Genomic DNA, 21,668 nt, shown 5'->3' with positions numbered 1-21,668 from the left:
TAGTACTGGTCAATGCAGACGAGAGTCAGAAAGCAAGCTCTCCCACCTGTAGTTGTGTTTCACCCCCATTGGGCTAAAAGAGCTTGTACGACAGAAATGCTTTTAAAAAGTAAAGAATCAAGAATGTGTTTAAAATACCTAGGTCTGCAGTTGAACTTGGATTCGAATCCCAGCCCATGAGATTTAAATAGGTTTGAACATGGGCACCGATTTCCCTTCTCTACAGAGAGGCAAATTAAAGTTCTAGCTTCACAGAATGATTGTAAGCTTGAAAATAAATAATATATCTAAAATTTTCATTGCAGTGTCTGGCAGAAATAAGAGTCCAGTAAATGCTATTTATTTTGTTCTATTAGTTACTATTTTCATAGCATTTTTATAATAATAGCAAAACAAAACATTGTACATATTCAGTAGTAACATGATTAAAGGAAATATGGTCAATTTTGTTCCTGGACCAAACTGAGGGTTGGGCTGCTATTTCTTGTGGCCCAATAATGAGATGCAGATGAACTGGGGAGGAAGAGAGTTTTTATTTCTGTAACCGGTTTACAGGGAGAAGGCTTGGAAATTATTGCCAGACCAACTCAAAATTACAAAGTTTTCCAGAGCTTATCTACTTTCTGAGCTATATGTCTACCTGTAAGCATGCATTCATCAAAAGACATAAGTGATTGACTTCTTTTAATCTGTAGCTAAAGTCTGAGTCCTAAAGACTTCCTTCTGGAGCCTCAGTAAATTTACTTAATCTACATGGGTCCAGGTGCTGTAGCGATTACCTTATCTTGTCCCCTGCTAAATCATAAGTGTTAAGGGAGTCTTTTAGACCCCAATAAACTTGTTTGTAGAGGTCTGGGGAGTTTCTTCAGATCCCCAGTGAAACTTGTTTAATCCTGAAAATTCCTGTTAAGAATTCCTTTGTTATCTTCTCACGCTTCAAGGCCCAGGAAGAGCCTAGGCAACCTTGCTGGGATCTTTGTTACACACCAGCCTTTGTATAAGTACCCTGGCTCGATCAGCTTTTAATGCTTAACCTGGCTACTCAGTGCTGGGACAATTGTAATGGAGGCCTGCATTAGTGAGACCTGGCCTGCCACATATTATACAGTAGGTTTCTGTGCATATTTAATAAAGATCTAGAAAAATTTAATAACGTGAAAATGTTCAAGATCTATGAACACTGAATGTCATTGTTAAAATGTATAAATGCAAAGTGTATACCTATGCAAAATATGTGGATGTGGAGGACACACACACACACACACACACACATATACACACACACACATATATGTATGTATATATATATATATATATATTTTTTAAACAGAATCTTGCTCTGCCACCCAGTCTGGAGTGCAGTGGTGTGATCTCAGCTCACTGCAACCTCCACCTCCCAGGTTCAAGCAGTTCTCATGCCTCAGCCTCCCAAGTAGCTGAGATTACAGACACAGACCACCATGCTTGGCTAATTTTTGTATTTTTAGTAGAAACAGCGTTTCACCATTTTGGCCAGGCTGGTCTCAAACTTCTGACCTCAGGTGATCTGCTCACCTCAGCCTCCCAAAGTGCTGGGATTACAGGTGTGAGCCACCATGCCTGGGTAATGAATATATATTTGTAAAACCCTGGACATTGCATGCACAATCATTTTAGCTGTGGATCTCTCTATGTGCTAAGATTTTATAATGCCTTCTTTTTAATCATCTATTTCTGTGGTGTCCACTAGCCACATGTAGCTATTTAAGTTTAAATTAATTAAAATCAAATTAAATTTTTTAAGAAAACAATTCCTTAGTCAAACTACCAAACTTCAAGTGCTCAATTGCCACATGTGATTATCGGCACATGCACAATGCAGACTCAAAACAGTCCATCATTGCAGTAAGTTCTATTAGATCTGAGCTACAGCCCCAGACCCAGGCAGGTCAGAGAAATGCAATCAGGGCAGTAACCTTCCTGTCCTGCATCAAACTTTTCATTGGCATTTGCTTTCTCTCCCTTAATGAGGACTTAATTCTTTTTTTCTGACACATTACAACTATTAAAGTGTGACAAAGCAGGGATTACCTTATTTGCAATGGTTCTAACAGTGATTAGTTCTCCCAATGATCCTATTAAGACTAGATCCCTCTGAATTAATAACCTCACAGAGTCCTCTCTCTCACAGGAGGTACAGTTCGAACCAGAGCTTTTCCACAATACCATCGTGTGTGAGAAACCCAACAACCACCTCAACAAATTTAAGGGTTATATGTAAGTATCTCATGTTCTGTGCTGTTAGTAAGTATCTCCACTGCAGCTAGAAAATATATTGTCTAGAAATGACCAAACAGATAAGCATCTTCATCCTGAGGAATTTTATTTTTTGTGTGTGTGATAAAAAAGGACTAGAGAAATTTAAATTGGGAAACTTTCTATTTTTGTTGTTATTGTTGTTGTTGAATGATAATTATCTTGCAGGGTTAAATTCAGTGTTTTATTAAGAAAACAAAACAACAACAACAAAAAAACCTTTGTAAAGTAGCATCAAAATCAAGATTGTGCTCTGATTCAGGAAGGTGAGTATGAATTAATTAAGATCATTTTTTTTAAGTGCCTGTATTGCATTGTAAGTAAGAACAATAACTTTGGAATTTGGCAGATCTGGGTTTGAATAGGGGTTCTGCAAATTATAAGCTATGTGACCTTGGGTAAATTAATTCACCTCTCTGAGCCTGTTTCCACATCCAAAAAATAAAATTCTAATATCGGTATCAAAGGGTTTTTCTTTTCTTAGTTTAAGTGACTTAGCATACACAAAACCCTTACCACAGCAACTGGTAGAGAGGAAATATTCAGTTCACAGTGGCTTCTGCTTTAGGATAATTGTTATTCTTATTCCTCAACTTTGGTTCAGCCTAAGAATTTTACTGTGATTCTGCTCCCATATCAGACCACTAGTCTCACAAAATAAAGAGCCATAATAACAGATGTGAGTAAATGCCCTTATACAATGCTTTTCTACTGGGGTGTCCAATCTTTTGACTTCCCTGGGGCACATTGGAAGAATTGTCTTGGGCCACGCATAAAAAACACTTAACCCTAACAATAGCCAATGAGAAAAAAAAAAAACCTCATAATATTTTAAGAAAGTTTATGAATTTGTGTGGGGCCATGTTCAAAGCCACCCTGGGCCGCATGTGGGCCGTGGATCAGACAAGCTTGCTTTAGCAGCTTTTAGAGGACTTCCAGAGAGCACTATCTCACATAATCTTCACAACAACCCCAGAGCGCGAATATCATGACTTGGATTATGGTGATCTGAGAATTTATACATTTAAAGGATCTCCCAAAGTCACACAGCAGGTACAACACAAAGCCAGGACTCATCTGGGGGTCTTTTGACTCCAACCCCTGTGTGCTTTCCATAGCCATACATTGAGGAGCTCAGCCATGTTACACCAACTTCTCCACCAGTAGGGCTTGGAATGAGGCTTAGCAGCTCCCTGAATTGCAGCTGTCTTTGCTTTCCTCTGCCCACGAGTCCTCAGGTCATGTGGGATATGAGGAGAAATAGAAAGGAGAAACAATAAGAACAATACCAGAGAAACTGTAGTTTTATAAGCAAATTACTTCTAAAATACAGAGTGAGCAGAAGGAGACAGGCAGAGAAGGGCCTGGGGTCCTCAGAAAAGGACTTCGCTGCAGAGGAGAGGTAAAGCCTGTCACCTGCTCTGAAGAGAAAGGCGTCCCTTGTGCCTTAGGTTTTTGAACTTGATTGATCCCAAATCACTCATGCCTTGAGTCACTCTCCATATCCTCTTAGAGAACAGCCTCATTGCTAGGTTTCTGTTTAGGACCTTTCTCCCCCGAACAGCTCAGGCCAAGAGCCAGGCTTTCTCAGCTTTCAACCTGGGCTCCAGCCTGCCCCTCTCAGACAGATTCCAGGACAGAACTCTCCCAGCTTCATTCAACCTCAGCACCTCCTCTTCCTGGTTACTGCTCTGGGAGACCCGTCCTTCCTCCACCTGCCTGGGACTCACGGGTGAGTCCTAAAGTCCAGTTGGGCAATCGAGTAGCTAACCCATGGAATGAAGGAGAATTCCTTGCTGTGCTCCCACATCCTTGCTGCACTTAGCAAGGAGAACACCCTCAGGCCTGGCACCCACAGATGGTCTGCACCTTCTTCCTGAGCAAACCCACTGGTCTGATGCCTCTGGGTTTCTCAGAAGCTTCTGTGAGTCTCATTAATTTAGAAGCTCCCTGAGGGCACATAGGCTGGCTAGAAGATGAATAGCTTTTAATGATCTGTTTGAAGGTTAGGGGTGTCAGATTTGAAAATGTGACTTTTCAACAAAAGAATCTCTACAGAGCAGTGATTCTCCACCAGGGGCAATCATCACCACCGCCACCACCACCACTACCATCACCACTCCAACCGGGGGACATTTGACAATGTCTGAAATCATTTTTCTTGCCACAACTGGGGAAAAGTCCTGTTGGCATCGAGTGGGTAGAGGCTAGGGATGCTACAGTACACAGCAGCAGCATCCCCAACCCCAGCAAAGAATTGGGTAGTCCAAAATTTTAATAGCACCAAGGTTGAGAAATGCTAGTCTAGAAAAAATATAATAGAGCATCCTTGTATAAATATCCAAGAGCGCTAAATAGACAGCAGCTATAAGATAGCAAATCCTTTTCCACCATTCTTTGAAAAAGGAACATTACGACTAAGAGAAGCAGGAGCCTCTCTCATTTGCTATCACTTGAGAACATTCTAAAATCATTCTTGAAACCACAAGTTACTGACAGTGAGGCAAGCAAGATTCATCAGCCCAATATTAAATCCACAGCCAGCCTCCTCCTCAATATACAGAGGGAACAATGGCAGGTCCTGAACCTCAGTCGTTCTTAGACCACCTTTATGATTTTTATCATATTCAGTAAAATCTATTTTATCTACCAGATTTTTAATTACCTTTTTCTAAAATTTATTTGAAAAGGAAAATTTATATCACTGGGCCCTGTGGGAAACCAGGATCACTTGCTATATTTAAAAAGGTATAAATTAATACAATGAAATCAAAACAGTTATATCCTAACTACAAATTATTATTTGCTATAGCATTCTTTGCATTAAAAAGCAGGATAGACAAACATTAGAATAGGATCAAGAATATACCAGCATGAAATGAAACATCTTCCTTGACATGTTCAGCAGAATTGAAGATAGAAATGACTCTCTGATTTAGTGTGAGTGAGCGGGGCGGTACTTCATGTATCCTAATGTAGTGAAAATCTCAATAGGGTGGGTGTCTGGGACCTAGATTCCCTTAGGATGTCCCATGTACTAAGTGTAGAGCCTTGGAAAAATCTCAGCCACTCTGAGCTTCCAGTTTTTTCTTAAGTAAAAATAATCACCCTGCTAACTTCCCAGACCTGCAAAGATCCAAACGAAATTATGTAAGTAAATGTAGTTTGTAAACACAGTGAGGAATCATTAGCATTAAAAGGAATATTGACTGACAGTATAGCACTCTGAGGCCAGACTAGTTTTGAATCCTCATTCTGCCATATCCTGGCTTTATGAACTTACCTCAGTTTTCCTGTCTATAAAGTGGGTATGATAATATGCCCTATCTTACAAGGTTGTCATGAGGCTTGAGTGGAAAAGGTTTATAACTAGACTTAGTGATAAGAAGTATTAAAGAATTATAAGTTTTAAAAAAGCCCTAAGAGTTCAGATTATTAATTTTCTGTTTGCCCCAATGTTTTTGGAAATTATATTTAAGCTTACTGAAAATCTCAAAGGCACGGCATCAGGATAGAGTAAAGGCCAGGCCCCAGGTAATAACTAGAGTGGAGGATGGGATTCATAAGTTTCTAGAGTGAGGTGGAAAACTGCAATGCTCCCTGAGGCTAGAAGAAGGAAGAAACTATCTCTACGTTTAGGATCTGCCTCCCAATAAATTGGGCAAAGGGCCACTCCTGTGAGGTCTATTTATAAGCTATTCAGCAAGTAAAAGATGTTACAGGAGAGAGGCTGAGAGAGTGATGTGGCTCGGAACGAGAGACACCCATGACCTGCCCTTCCTTACTTTACCATTCTTACCTGTCCCATGGTATGAACAGCAAGACTACCTGGAGACTTCTATAGACTTGGAAGTTCAGCTTGTGCAACTCTGGTCCCCAGAAGCTGAGTGACAGTGAGCATGTGAACACTGCCAGTCCTCCTAAGGCCAGAAGCCAGTTTCCCTGCACTTTACCCCAAAACAATTTTGTTTGTTTGTTTGTTTTTTAAAGTTTATTAAGAAAGTAAAAGAATAAAAGAATGTTACTCCATAGCAGAGCAGCCCCAAGGGCTGCTGGTTGTCCATTTTTATGGGCATTTCTTGATTATATGCTAAACAAGGAATGGATTATTCATTAGTTTCCTGGTAAAGGCATGGGCAATTCCCAGAGCTGAGGGTTTGTTTCCTTTTTAAACCATATAGGGTAACTTCCTGACATTGTCATGGTATCTGTAAACCGTCATAGCTTTGGTGGGAGTGTAGCAGTGAGGACAAGCAGAGGTCACTCTCATCACCATCTTGGTTTTGGTGGGTTTTGGCCGGCTTCTTTACTGTAACCTGTCTAAAAACGTTTTGAATGTGAGAAATGAAGCCAAGGCTTTTTCAGCAGAGTTCTGCATTTTATGTTGGTAAATGGCAATTTTTCCAGGGTGGACAATTCCCTTCTAATGGTCTAGCTCCCACTCAGGCCTCCTAGGAGCAGCGAAGAGATCGGCCCTTGAACATGAAAGAGATTAGATTCTGAGCTACCCTCACTCTTCTGAAAAACAGAAGAAGGATCATGTTCACTCACCACTTCTAGTTCTGTGACACTGCCCAGTGACAGAACGGAGAGGCCACCCAACCACCTCCTGTCTTTTGTTCATCATCTCCAGGGAGCATCCTGACAAGACCAGGACTGGATTTGGCTGTGAGAGTCTTCTGCTTCGAGGCTGCACCATCAGAAACACCGAGGTGGCTGTTGGCATTGTCATCTATGCAGGTCATTGTCTCTGGGTAGTTTCTTTTGTCTGAATTTTCCTTTATCCTTCCTCCTCCATCCCCTCCTCCAAATCCATCGTCAGTCAGTGGGAACTGACAACAGTTCACAGTAACTTCCCATTTACTCATGTAACTTCCCATTTCTCAGCTAAGCAAATGGAGGCTGGGAATCACAGCAGTTCACTCAGTCTACAGGAGACATAATGAGATTCCAAGTTAATATCACTCATCTGCACAAGACAGGGAAAGGGATTCACACTCAATCATCCCAGTGGTTTTGTGCTACTAACTAAAGCCAGAATGCAGTGTATCTTCTTGAGCCTGTGGAATAACCTCACCAAACAACGACTTCCCCTTTGGAGCCTCAATTTCCTCATTTGTACAGTGGGGAGAATATTTGTATCTGGCTCATAGAGTGTTTGTAAGGATCAAATTACTCAACACATGAAAAGCATCCAGCACTGCCTATAGCAAAGTGAGGGCTCAGTGGGTTTTAGTTTTGTAGTTGCATTTTTACTATTATCTTTATTTATTTTTATGCCTCCAGATATGGAGGCCTATCTCTCCTTCCTACTTTGATTCTGCTTTCCAATGAAAAACAGGTAATGTAGCTCTTCTCACAATGAAATCTAAAGTCTTGGAGGGCAGTCTTGGGACTGCTGTATCTCTAGTTCTTAACACCAGTGCTCCTAGGTACTCAGTGCACCTGCTGTTACATGAACCTAAAGACTTCTGCCACAGCAGAGGAAACACGGTCTCTGGAGTGTCTACCTTTGCTGGAAAACTCCAGAGTGTGTTTTCTTCCGAGCCTTCCATTCACTGGGACACTTTGGAATAGTTTGCTTATTTGCTTTTTGGTTTGGTTTGTTTTGGTCTGCATAGAACCCCACTTCTGATGGACATAGAAGAGCATTTAAATATCCATCTACCATAAGATTTACTCTTTGGGATTGTCAAGGAGAAACAGGTCTTTTTAAAAATAATGTCACACCTAGCTAGGTTTCCCTAATTTAGGAGAGGGGGATTATATTTGTCAGTTTAAATGACTTATTTCAAAGGTCTTTAGCAATGGAGTTCAACACCATCTGGTAAACCTATTAAAAATGAACACTCCAGCAATCTCCACTCTACTAAAAAAGAAAATAGTACTGATAGCCACGTAGGTTTTGAGCTTTGCTTCTCTGCCTGAATAGAAATAAAGAAGAAACATAAGTAGGTGATTGGAGTGGTATATAAGGTGGCAGATGTGGGGTGTTAATCATGGCTCCAGCTAGTCAGGCTGCCTTGGGGTAAAATCCATTCATATTCTGTGTATTCCTGAACAAGATGGTTAAACTTCCAATGCAAGAGGGACTAATAGTTCCTATTTTGTAGTTTTATAAGCTTCAAATGAGGTTATCTGTGTAAAGGGCCTAATACAAGAGTTGGAATACATCAGGCCCTCCAAAATATGAAAAAGATGCCGGTTATTATCTAGAGCTGAGGTTCTCATCTTTGGCATCATTGACATTTTGGTCCATATTATTCTTTGTGACGGGCTGTCCTGTAGGGTATTTAGCAGCATCTCTTCCCTCTACCCAGAAGATGCATTAGCATCCCTCACCAAGTCAGATAACCCCAGATTTCTCAAGACATTGCCAAATGTCTTCTGGGGAGTAAAATCACTCCTGCTTGAGAGCAATGGTCCAGAATTCTCATTTCTTCCTTGACATTATCAATAAACAAAACAGGGCTTCAGAGTCAAAGGCCCAAAAAGGCCAAGGTGAGATTTACAGAAGAAATAGGTCCAATGTACAAGTATATGCTCCTCACAGCAAACATTGAGTCCCAACTGTGTACCAGAAACTGATTTAGTACTTTGTGTGTATTGATTTATTTTTCCACTTCATACACCACAATCATCTCCCATTTTTCAGATGAGTAATTGAAGTACAAAGAGATTTGCTCACCCAAGTTCACATGTCTACTGAGTTGAACTCTCTGTAACCCAAGGTCAGGTATCCATAGAGCTGACCTCTATCTGACTCTAGAGCCCACACTCTTATCCACCATCCCATACTGCCTCCCTTTGAACCCAACTCTTTCCAAAAGAGTGGAGGGGTCTCAGAAGGCAAGGATCAGGTGGGTGAAGGGGATAGTCACAGGATCCCTGAATGCAGTGAGCTTGAGAGGCAGGCAGAGAGGCTACAGGCTCAGGAGTGCTGCTGGAACACCCCCCACCCCAACACACACACACACACAATGGCAGCAACTTGAGTCTAATTTTGGAAGCCTAGAATTTGTTCATTCCTCCTGTTTCATTGCTACTTTAAATCCACAAGGCAACCACCTAAACAGCATTAAAGCTATTTGCTTTTGGAGCTGATGTATTGATTTTCTTTAATTTTGGACAGAAAATACGTGACTGGCGTTCTTTTTACTTTGACTGCTGAGGAGTAGCTAACATTCAGCAGCCCCAAAGGAGAGGCTCTGTCTAAAGACAAAGTCTCCGTTTGACTCTCAGCTCTTAGGTGTGTGACCCTGGGTCCCAGGGGTTGGTGAAAGGAGAAATACACTGGCAATCTGAATCTTAGGTCTGCAGTGTGACTCTGATGTTGACTTATTCTTTCACTTCGGGCACATCTTTTTTACCCTCTAGCCCTCAGTTTCCCCTGTTGAGAAGGAAGGTGACTGGAAGAGATTGGTAGTTTTCAAACTTTGTCATCCTTTCTTTGACCAAAATTGCATGCAAAACTACAACATAGGAGTGGAGCTGGGGTTAGTGCCGAGGTGGGGACCTTTGGTCCTTCCTCTTGCTCAGGCAACACCAACAACTTAGGCATGACCAAAGATTCAAGTAGGGAAACTACTTGTCCCAGGCGCTGTCCTACCACAGGCTTTTACACATACAGTTCCCCAGCCTAAAACACTCTGCAGCAAACTCCACTATCCCTTCAGGCCTTTCTCCAACGTCATCTCCTTGGAGAAGCTTTCCCTGAGCAGGCTTTCCAACACCATCTCTTGTCCACCTTGGCCTTTGGTTTACTGTGTATTCATTATGTCACAGGGCTTATTAATAATGATAACTATCCTTTCTGTCTTCTTGCATATCTTCACTAGAATGGGAATCCTATGCCTTGCCGTTGTATCCCACTGCTAGCCTGTAACAGGCAGAACAGAACCTTTGTGTAAATTAGAAAAAGGCAGCCCTTCCTTAAGACAGCTTACTATCATTTGCCAGAACTCTGTTGATAATAAACTTAGAAATCTTTGGCAACTACAGAATGAAAACTACGCTCTACAGTTGTGCAGGGCACAGCCTGTGCATGGGAGCTCTGTCAATGCCCACCGCAGTGTCTGGCATGCATGTAGGGGATGCTCACTGAGTACCTGCTGGTAAATTATGTGAGGCCTCTACAGCTGTTCTCAGCAACCTTCTGAGGCAGGGCAAGTTCTGGTTAAAGAGTGAATCCTCGGGCCGGGCGTGGTGGCTCAAGCCTGTAATCCCAGCACTTTGGGAGGCCGAGGCGGGTGAATCACGAGGTCAGGAGATCGAGACCATCCTGGCCAACATGGTGAAACCCCATCTCTACTAAAAATACAAAATATTAGCTGGGTGTGGTGGCATGTGCCTGTAGTCCCAGCTACTTGGGATGCTGAGGCAGGAGAGTTGCTTGAACCGAGAGGTGGAGGTTGCAGTGAGCCAAGATTGTGCCACTGCACTACAGCCTGGAGCCTGGCAATGGAGTGAGACTCTGTCTCAAAAAAAAAAAAAAAAAAAAAGAGTGAATCCTCTCTTATCTTAAGCTCCTGTGAGAAGAGCTGAAGGAATGGTCTAAGACACAGGCAGACGGGAGCTAAGGGACTGATTTCCTCATTTTCTCTCAAAGGCCATGAGACAAAAGCCATGCTGAACAACAGCGGCCCCCGGTACAAACGCAGCAAGATTGAGCGGCGCATAAACACAGACATCTTCTTCTGCATTGGGATCCTCATCCTCATGTGCCTTATTGGAGCTGTAGGTATGGGATGTTCTGGAAAGAACAAGAACACAGTAACGATTTCTTTGGGCAAGTTTCCTCAGTTTCCTCACTTGTAAAGTAGGGCTAATAAAATGTAAAGCCTACCCTGCCTACTTCAATGGGATGCCAATGAAATGAAAAGGCAAGAGAAAATCTCCTAAAAGTAGTATGTGCTCTTTAACTATTTTTAATATCATCTGATATTTATTTGCTCAAGAAATATTTACTGAACACAGGCACTCCCATAGCATGGGAGGAAAACAAGATGAAGCAGTCCTAGGACTGGTCCTCAAAGAGCTCATAGTCTAGCAAGAAGGAGAACCAAATCAGTAACGCAATCTGTTCCACTCATACTGGGCTGCACACCAGACTGTGTGTGTTTCCCATTGCCACTGCAAAACATGAACACACAGTGATTTAGAACAACACAAATTTATTATGTTACATCTCTGGAGATCAGAAGTTCAAATCAATTTCAGCAGGTTAAAGCAGGAGTCCCTAAAACCTGGGCCAAGGAGCAGTACCTCCTGCCAGATCAGCGGTGGCATTAGATTCTCACGGGAGCACAAACCCTATTGTGAACTGCTCATGTGAGAGCTCTGTATTCCATGCTCCTTATGAGAATCTAATGCCTGATGATCTGTCACCGTCTCCCATCACCCCTAGATGGGACCTTCTAGTTGCAAGGAAATAAGCTCAGGGTTACCACCTATTCCACTATGGTGAGTTGTATAATTATTTCATTATATATTACAATGTAATAATAGAATTAAAGTGCACTATAAAGGTAATGCACTTGAATCCTGAAACCATCTCCTGCTCCCCATTAACTGTGGAAAAATTGTCTTCCACAAAACCAGTCACTGGTACCAAAAAGGTTGGGGACCACTGGGTTAAAGTCAACGTATCAGCAGTGCTGGTTCCTCCTGGAGGCTCTGAGGGAAGGATCTATTCCTTTTCTTTTTCAGTTTCTAGTGGCTGCCTGTAGTCTGTAGTTTGTGGTTCCTTCCTCCATCTTCAGAGTGTCCCACCCCAATCACTGCCTACATTTCCCTCTCTTCATCTGCAGCAGTAGCTCTCCCTGCCTTTTGCAAGACACTTGTGATTACATCATTGGGCCCACCTTTATAATTCTTGAAGAGGTCGCTTCTAGAGCTGATTCTCAAGCGGAGTAGACCTTTGCCAGAGGAGGAGGGTGGCAGAGCCAAGTGTAGGGGCTGGACGGGGCAGACCACTGTGAGCAGAAAGAGAGAGGCCACTCTTAGCCACAGGAAAATCACAAGCAAAGCACAGAGGCAGAAAGGGAAATCATTTTGTGCAGAGGAGCAGTTGGCTGTTGGGTGTGGCAAAAGTAAGACCAAGAATGGAGACCTTAGCAGAGTCAGCCTATGGCCCGAGTTGAGAAGCACCATGAGAGGTGGAGACGGGAGTGATCTGGAGCCCTTTAAGTTGATCCTCAGAGTGTAGGTAAAGAGGGGCCTACAGTCCCCCCACCCCGTCTATAGTCTTATTCTAAGAATGGTTCTCGGGATACTAAAGGAGATCCCAAAAAGAACCAGGGACAATCAAGAGAAAAACTCATGTCCTGAGTCCAGAACCACGCAGACCCCAAACCAATGAGCAGCAGTGGTGTTTGCTGTTTACTTGCCTTAGTCAGAAATCGTACCCGTTGCTGTTGTTAGAAACATAGTATCTGAAAAGCTGAGCACTTCCTGGGGGCTCAGAGAGACTGTGTGGATAGATGGATAGATAGATGAATAGATGCGTGCCACTACAGTGATGATGATGGGATTGAGTCTTGTGGGTGGCCTGGAGTTCTCAGGTGTGTCTAATAGCACTTCGCTTGAGGCTGGCTCACAGCTGTAAGGAGAGCACCTGGGGAAGGGAAGCAAGGAAACAAGCCATTGTCTCACCCCCACCCTCCCCCCAACCCATGTGGCCACCTCTGTGTCCCCAAGATGCTGCAGGAACTGTTGCTTTTGCTGCAGGACAGAGTTTTTTCAGGGCATAGCAGAGTGAAAAGGACATTCGAGATCATCTCACTATCTCCAGAGAAAGTTAATGATTACAAGGTCACAGGGCGAGATAAGGCACAGGCAAACCAGAATCTGCTTGGCAGATTCCCCAAAACAATAAAGAAATGAAGAAAGATCATGGATGAGGGTCAGAATTCTATTCTATCTGAGATAACAATTCATACACAGGACTGTGTTGGTGCCTAATTAAAGCACAGCCCTACAGAAGATGAAATCTCTCAAATTAGCACTATTCCACAGTTCTTGACCACATGTTTACTTTGATTTTGTAAAAGTGGTGTCTCTTCTTTCCTCACCCAGTATACCCTGCCCTGGCCTTTCTGACCACCCAAACACCTGTGGGGGCTCCAGGACCCCCCCTCAAGTCCCCCTCTTCCATGCAGCCTTCTCAGGCCTTTCCCATGCTCTTGTCTTACTCCCCTAAAGGCCAGTGGCCCTTACTCTGTGCCATGTGTTTGGTCCTTAGTCATCTGCTTTATAATACTAACTTCATATAAATAGCTTTGTGTCTGTAAGTTTCCTTTCTTCTGCTAGGTATGATGGCATTTGGCCCAACCTCCTGGGCAAGGAAGCATCTTTGGGGATTGCAACGTCCCCTATGCCTTTTATTCTCTATAATTCTTGGAGCTGAGAGCATTTTAAACACGAGGTTATTCTAACAATAACTCTATAGGGAAAGTATTATTACTATTTAACAGACAGGACACTGAGGTTTAGTGAACTCTATAACAGGTGCTGGATGCACTTCACCTTACATAATCCTCAGATAATGGGTGTTGCTATCTCCTTTGCAGATAAGGAAACAGAGTTCAGTCTGTACCTGGTGCTGCTTGCTATGGGCTCTCACAGCATTCCAGGCTCTGCTATTACACCTCTCATACCGTATGTGATTTGTCCTTTTATGTCTGGCTCCCTAATTTGGAAGAAAACTCCACAAAGACAAGAACTAGTACTAACTTCTTGACTTCTTGAATTAATCAATGTTTGAGAGAAAGATGAATGAGTAAACAGGGATGGATGGATGGATGGGTAAATGGGTAGGTGGGTGGGTGGATGCATATATAGATAGATAAATGGGTGAGTATATGGATGGATGGATGAATGGATGGAAAAATGGATGAATAGAAGGATGGATGGATGGATAGATGGATGGATGAGTAGATGGGTGGGTGGATGCAGGGATTGATGGATGGATAGATGGGTGAGTAGATGGGTAGATGGATGGATGAATGGATAGAAAAATGGAAGAAAAGGATGGATGGATAGATGGAAGGATAGATGGATAGATGAGTAGATGGGTAGATGGATGGATAAATGGATAGACAAATAGATAGAAAAATGGATGGAAGGATAGACGAGTAGATGGGTGGGTGGATGGAGGGACTGATGGATGGATAGATGGGTAAGTAGATTGGTGAATGGGTGGATGAATGGATAGAAAAATGGATGAATGGAAGGAGGAATGGATAGATGGAAGGATGGATGAATGGATGGATGGATAGATGGGTGAGTAGATGGGTGGGTGGATAGATAAATGGATAGATGAATGGACAGAAAAATGGATGAATGGAAGGATGGATGGATGGGTAGATGGGTGGGTGGATGGAGGGGTTGATGGATGAATGAATAGATAGATGGATGAGTAGATGGGTGAATGGATGGATGAATGGATGAATAAATAGAAAAATGGAAGGAAGGGAGGGAGGGAGGAAGGGAGGGAGAGAAGATGGATGGGTGTATAGAGAGATGGATAGATGAATAGATAGATGGGTGAGTAGATGGGTAGGTGGATGGAGGGATTCATGGATAGATTAATAGATAGAAAAATGAATGAATGGAAGGATAGATAGGTAGATGGGCATTAGATGGGATAAGATGGGACTAGGGGAGAGGTCTCTCAAGGTACCCCACCCATGCAAAAAAGTGTGCACCACAGAACAAAAAAGAAAAAGTATTTCTTTTTCTCTTTCCAGCTCCTTTTTAACAAGACTTAATGAAAACATAAGTAATCCTCATGCCAATTTCCTCTATGAAACAAACTTAATGCCTATCAAGGGATTAAAATGCAGATGAGGAACCACTTTAGAGCTAAATGAACACATACATATACATACACACGTATACACACACAGAGCTATGTTGTATGAAAAAAGGAGGGGTCCTCCAAAGCACACCCATTTCTAGGAATGCGTCAAGGGCTAGTGTAATTGATCAATTTTAGGACTTAGTGGAGATTCAGTCTCATTCCTGGTTTCGCCTCCTCTCAGGTCACAGCATCTGGAATGGGACCTTTGAAGAACACCCTCCCTTTGACGTGCCAGAGGCCAACGGCAGCTTCCTTCCCCATGCCCTTGGGGGCTTCTACATGTTCCTCACAATGATTATCCTGCTCCAGGTAGAAAGCCCTCCCTAGCTAGAGCCCCAATAAGATATGTAACCAAAACCCCTACAACTTTGTAAAATAAAGAAAAATAAGTGCTAGCCACAAGAAAGTACAAACTGGAAGGAGAATGAGGATATGGTCATCATTTTCATGTGGGTCTTTGAAAATATTCACATTTTGGGTGATTTAAGGACCTTGCACCCTAGATAACAGCTGGAGGGAAATATTTATCAGGCTTTTCTATTTAAAAGTAAGATAACAGCAGTGACCCACATGTGCCTGTCCCTTTGTCAGAACAGATAAAACACTAATGACCTAGAAACAAAAGAAGGTAATACAGTGAGCTGCAGAAAACTCTCATGCCCCTAACATTGAGAGAGAGAAACCACAAGTTAGTGTTTAACATTTGATACATTGAGAAAAAAAGAAGAACAGAACTGGCCTAATATAGGACAGGGAAAAAAGAACAGCACCTACAAAATGTGAGGCAGTAATTGACGAAGAGATGAATTTTAAAATCTTCATGGTCTCTAAGAAAATACAATCTATGAAAAGATGAGAGAAATTGTAGTTTTACTTTTGTGGTGCTCCATCTATCATTTCTTGTAGTATTGGAGGATGTTTCATTGCCCCCTTATTGGTGAACATTTTCCATTCATTCATCTATCAGAGTAATCTATTTTAAATGTGAATTAAATCATACCCCTCCTATGTACAGAATCCTCTCATGGTTTCATATCCGCTCAAAGTGAAATCCAAAGTCCTCACGGTGGCTAATAAAGCCCTAAGTGATCTGGACCCTGACTCCCTCCCTCGCCTCCTCTCCTAGCCCTCTCCCCTCCTCACTCACCTGCAAGGCCTGCTCCCTATTACTCCCCAAACACCACCCCCACTGCCAGGCCTGTGCCTGGCTTTCTCCTCTGCTCGAAACGCTCCTCCCCCAGATAACCTCACAACTCACACCCTGGCTTCCTCATGTCTCGGTTCAAAGGTCGTGGTTTACAAACATCCCACCCAGCCATCAATCTACCCCCTTTTCTTTTCTTTATTCTTCCTCATGCGACTTACCACCACTGATACATATTTATTTGTTTGTTCACTGTCACTGGAAGGTGAGTTCTTCAAAGCCAGGAATTATGTTTTGTTAACTCACTTCCAGGACTTAGAACAGCATCAAATGCACAGCAAGCACTTGGTAAATGCCAAGTACTGAATCAGTGGGGAGAAATTAACAATAGGTCTGAATACCTATAAAAGTTGGCAGCAGCCCTTGGTGGCACAGAAATCTGACAGGAGTCAAGGGACTCTAAACAGAGATGCTAAATCTCCCTCACTCCCTCCCAGCTCAGTCACAGACAACCAATGGTGAGTGCCTACCTTGTACCATACATCCCTGGTCAAAGAAGACATATCCGTTTTTCAGATTCCCCTAAGAATTCCAAGGGATGCATGAGGTCATTGACCATTAATTTCACAGTCTGTCCTGTGAGCTGACCTCAGCTTTCCATTAAATGCCTTTGCTACCTGCTAGTGAAGATCCCAAGGGAGGGAACCTGCCTGGTTTCTGACATGGTAGAAACTCATCTCTTTGCAGGTGCTGATCCCCATCTCTTTGTACGTCTCCATCGAGCTGGTGAAGCTCGGGCAAGTGTTCTTCTTGAACAATGACCTTGACCTGTATGACGAAGAGACTGATTTATCCATTCAATGTCGAGCCCTCAACATCACGGAGGACTTGGGCCAGATCCAGTACATCTTCTCTGATAAGACGGGGACCCTGACAGAGAACAAGATGGTGTTTCGACGTTGCACCATCATGGGCAGCGAGTATTCTCACCAAGAAAATGGTACGAGAGCTCCCAAGGGCTCTATCCCTCTTTCTAAAAGGAAATACCCTGCTCTCCTAAGAAACGAGGGGATAAAAGACATTCTCCTGTTTCTCTTAGAGGCTGTGTGGCATTTCCACAAGTTGCTCCCTGTAACCCTGTGGTCTTCCTTGTCACAAATCAGGGCTGTTCCAATTACTTGTAAATTTTCATTTGTTCACAAAGGCTAGACATTATCCCGTATGTGGTGCCCCTCCAGTTGATCTTTGTCTGGTGCTAGACAAAGCACTTTACAAGATTTTTTATCTGTCAGCAATGGATTGGAGACATTTCCCAATCATGTGCCAGTCATACAAGGCTTGGGAATTTTTCAGGCCAACTTTCCTGACATCTCAGGGCAGGTCTGGGTCTAGGCACATGGTCAGATTTAACACATCCAGAAAATGCCTTCTTTTTTTTTTGTTTGTTTTTTAATTGCATTTTAGGTTTTGGAGTACATGTGAAAAACATGCAAGATTGTTGCATAGGTGCACACGTGGCAGTGTGATTTGCTGCCTTCCTCCCCCTCACCTATATGTGGCATTTCTCCCCAAGCCATCTCTCCCCAACTCCCCACCCCCCACTGTCCACCCCACTCCCCCTCAACAGACCCCAATGTATAGTGCTCCCCTCCCTGTGTCCATGTGTTCCCATTGTTCAACACCCATCTATGAGTGAGAACATGCGGTGTTTGATTTTGTGTTCTTGTGTCAGTTTGCTGAGAATGATGGTTTCCAGGTTCATCCATGTCCCTACAAAGGACGCGAACTCATCGTTTTTGATGGCTGCATAATATTCCATGGTGTATATGTGCCACATTTTTCCTGTCCAGTCTATCATCGATGGGCATTTGGGTTGGTTCCAGGTCTTTGCTATCGTAAACTGTGCTGCAATGAACATTCATGTGCATGTGTCCTTATGGTAGAACGATTTATAATCCTTTGGATATATACCCAGTAATGGGATTGCTGGGTCAAATGGAATTTCTATTTCTAGGTCCTTGAGGAATCGCCACACTGTCTTCCACAATGGTTGAACTAATTTACACTCCCACCTACAGTGTAAAAGTGTTCCTATTTCTCCACATCCTCTCCAGCATCTGTTGTCTCCAGATTTTTTAATGATCACCGTTCTAACTGGTGTGAGATGGTATCTCAATGTAGTTTTGATTTGCATTTCTCTAATGACCAGTGATGATAAGCATTTTTTCATATGCTTGTTGGCCTCATGTATGTCTTCTTTTGTAAAGTATCTGTTCATATCCTTCACCCACTTTTGAATGGGCTTGTTTCTTTTTTTCTTGTAAATCTGTTTTAGTTCATTGTAAATTCTGGATATCAGCCCTTTGTCAGATGGGTAAGCTGCAAAAATTTTTTCCCATTCTGTTGGTTGCCGATTCACTCTAATGACTGTTTCTTTTGCCGTGCAGAAGCTGTGGAGTTTGATTAGGTCCCATTTGTCTATTTTGGCTTTTGTTGCCAATGCTTTTGGTGTTTTGGTCATAAAGTCCTTGCCTACGCCTATGTCCTGAATGGTTTTGCCTAGGTTTCCTTCTAGGGTTTTTATGGTGTTAGGTCTTATGTTTAAGTCTTTAATCCATCTGGAGTTAATTTTAATGTAAGGTGTCAGGAAGGGGTCCAGTCTCTGCTTTCTGCATATGGCTAGCCAGTTTTCCCAACACCACTTATTAAACAGGGAATCCTTTCCCCATTGCTTGTTTTTATCAGGTTTGTCAAAGATCAGGTGGTTGTAGATATGTTGTGGTGCCTCGGAGGCTTCTGTTCTGTTCCATTGGTTTATATCTCTGTTTTGGTACAAGTACCATGCTGTTTTGATTACTGTAGCCTTGTAGTATAGTTTGAAGTCCAGTAGTGTGATGCCTCCCGCTTTGTTCTTTTTGCTTAGAATTGACTTAGCTATGCGGGCTCTCTTTTGGTTCCATATGAAGTTTAAGGCGGTTTTTTCCAGTTCTGTGAAGAAGGTCATTGGTAGCTTGATGGGGATAGCGTTGAATCTGTAAATTACTTTGGGCAGTATGACCAATTTCACGATATTGATTCTTCCTAACCATGAACATGGAATGTTTCTCCATCTGTTTGTGTCCTCTCTTATTTCGTTGAGCAGTGGTTTGTAGTTCTCCTTGAAGAGGTCCTTTACATTCCTTGTTAGTTGTATTCCTAGGTATTTTATTCTCTTTGTAGTAATTGTGAATGGGAGTTTGTTCTTGATTTGGCTCTCTTTAAGTCTGTTATTGGTGTATAGGAATGCTTGTGATTTTTGCACATTGATTTTGTATCCTGAGACTTTGCTGAAGTTGCTTATCAGTTTCAGGAGATTTTGGGCTGAGATGATGGGGTCTTCTAGATATACAATCATGTCGTCTGCAAATAGAGACAATTTGACTTCCTCCTTTCCTAATTGAATACCCTTTATTTCTTTTTCTTGCCTGATTGCTCTGGATAGAACTTCCAGTACTATATTGAATAGGAGTGGTGAGAGAGGTCATCCTTGTCTAGTGCCAGATTTCAAAGGGAATGCTTCCAGTTTTTGCCCATTCAGTATGATATTGGCTGTTGGTTTGTCGTAAATAGCTTTTATTATTTTGAGATACATTCCATCGATACCTAGTTTATTGAGGGTTTTTAGCATAAATGGCTGTTGAATTTTGTCGAAGGCCTTCTCTGCATCAATTGAGATAATCATGTGGTTTTTGTCTTTGGTTCTGTTTATGTGGTGAATTACATTTATAGACTTGCATATATTGAACCAGCCTTGCATCCCCGGGATGAATCCTACTTGATCATGGTGGATAAGCTTTTTGATGTGCTGTTGCAATCGGCTTGCCAGTATTTTATTGAAGATTTTTGCATCTATGTTCATCATGGATATTGGCCTGTAGTTTTCTTTTCTTGTTGAGTCTCTGACGGGTTTTGGTATTAGGATGATGTTGATCTCATAAAATGATTTGGGAAGGATTCTCTCTTTTTGGATTATTTGGAATAGTTTCAGAAGGAATGGTACCAGTTCCTCTTTGTATGTCTGGTAGAATTCGGCTGTGAACCCATCTGGACCTGGGCTTTTTTTGGATGGTAGGCTCTTAATTGCTGCCTCCACTTCAGACCTTGTTATTGGTCTATTCAAGGTTTCGACTTCTTCCTGGTTTAGGCTTGGGAGGAGGCAACTGTCCAGGAATTTATCCATTTCCTCCAGGTTTTCTAGTTTATGTGCATAGAGTTGTTTGTAATAATCTCCGATGATGGTTTGAATTTCTGTGGAATCTGTGGTGATATCCCCTTTATCACGGTGCTCTACACATTCAGAGAAACTTCTCTAGTAACAAACTATAGAAATAATCCCTGAAAGTATAGTCTTCAGAAAATGCCTTCTATTCTAACAGATCTCTTAGATTGTCACTGAGCAAAGTTTTGATTTAGGAGATAGGGCTATAAAAGGCCTGGACCATTATCTTTCATGGACTGAATATGACTCATAAAACTGACCTGATTCCTTCAGCCATGATCTCCCCAACTTTGCCTGCCTCCCCCACCCACACACACAGTTTCTACGAAAGGAGACTCTTAAGAGAGCAGCATTCAGTCTTTTGAGTGGGAGGGATGGAGAAAGAGAAAGGTGGAGAGGATATTATAAGCAGCCTTATCCCCTTTGCCATGGTGATTGTGGACTATTTACGTGGGAGCATCTGATCTCTTTGTAATAATAATAAGAGCTACATTACCAGTACTTAGAACATGCTAGTCATTTTAACACATTATATCATTAAATCTTCAGAGCATCCCTATGAATTAAAAACTTAAAAAAAAAAAACCCTGAGGAAGTAAAGTGACAGGTTATGTCAAAGTTCAAAGTCACATGACTAGTAGGTGGTCCACTAAGGTTTGAATCTGTGGGACTCAGTTGTACCCTTCTTTCTCTAGTCTTGGCAGCCCAGATGCCAATTTTCCAGAGTAGCCAAGGCCTTTCCCATGCTCTTGCCCCACCCCGAAATCTAGTCTCTCCCCAACATGGTCCAGCGAAGGTACAACTAGTGCAATAACAGGAGTCCTTTCTTGCAGCTAAGCGACTGGAGACCCCAAAGGAGCTGGACTCAGATGGTGAAGAGTGGACCCAGTACCGATGCCTGTCCTTCCCAGCCAGATGGGCCCAGGATACAGCAACTATGAGAGGCCAAAAAGGTGCTCAGCCTTTGAGGAGGAGCCAGAGTGCCCGGGTGCCCATCCAGGGCCACTACCGGCAAAGGTCTATGGGGAACCGTGAAAGCTCACAGCCTCCTGTGGCCTTCAGCAGCTCCATAGTAAGTCCCTGAATTTCCCTTTTTAACAGCAAGTGTT

General features: G+C 42.6%; 1 protein-coding gene and 1 pseudogene across 3 annotated transcripts in view; one reads left to right on the top strand and one right to left on the bottom strand.

Annotated features, from left to right (window-relative positions):
* The window catches only part of ATP10B (ATPase phospholipid transporting 10B (putative)), a 295,336-nt gene that overhangs the window by 206,460 nt on the left and 67,208 nt on the right, over positions 1-21,668 (top strand). For 2 of the 3 annotated variants that reach the window (XM_064376502.1, XM_064376503.1), the window contains 6 exons: positions 2,171-2,256; positions 6,929-7,035; positions 10,904-11,035; positions 15,339-15,466; positions 17,049-17,301; positions 21,393-21,631. In XM_064376502.1, coding sequence (XP_064232572.1) covers positions 2,171-2,256; positions 6,929-7,035; positions 10,904-11,035; positions 15,339-15,466; positions 17,049-17,301; positions 21,393-21,631 — 945 coding nt within the window. Of the gene's footprint in view, positions 1-2,170; positions 2,257-6,928; positions 7,036-10,903; positions 11,036-15,338; positions 15,467-17,048; positions 17,525-21,392; positions 21,632-21,668 lie in introns of those variants that run through there. The other variant, XM_064376504.1, reaches the window with a different exon arrangement.
* LOC135275114 (small nucleolar RNA U3) lies at positions 20,597-20,691 on the bottom strand (annotated as a pseudogene).

Source organism: Aotus nancymaae, unplaced genomic scaffold (assembly GCF_030222135.1).
Source record: "Aotus nancymaae isolate 86718 unplaced genomic scaffold, 86718_ANA_hifiasm-v0.15.2.pri h1tg000015l_0, whole genome shotgun sequence".
In the NCBI taxonomy this organism is placed as follows: Eukaryota; Metazoa; Chordata; class Mammalia; order Primates; family Aotidae; genus Aotus; species Aotus nancymaae.
This window is presented reverse-complemented; position numbering and strand designations above follow the sequence as displayed.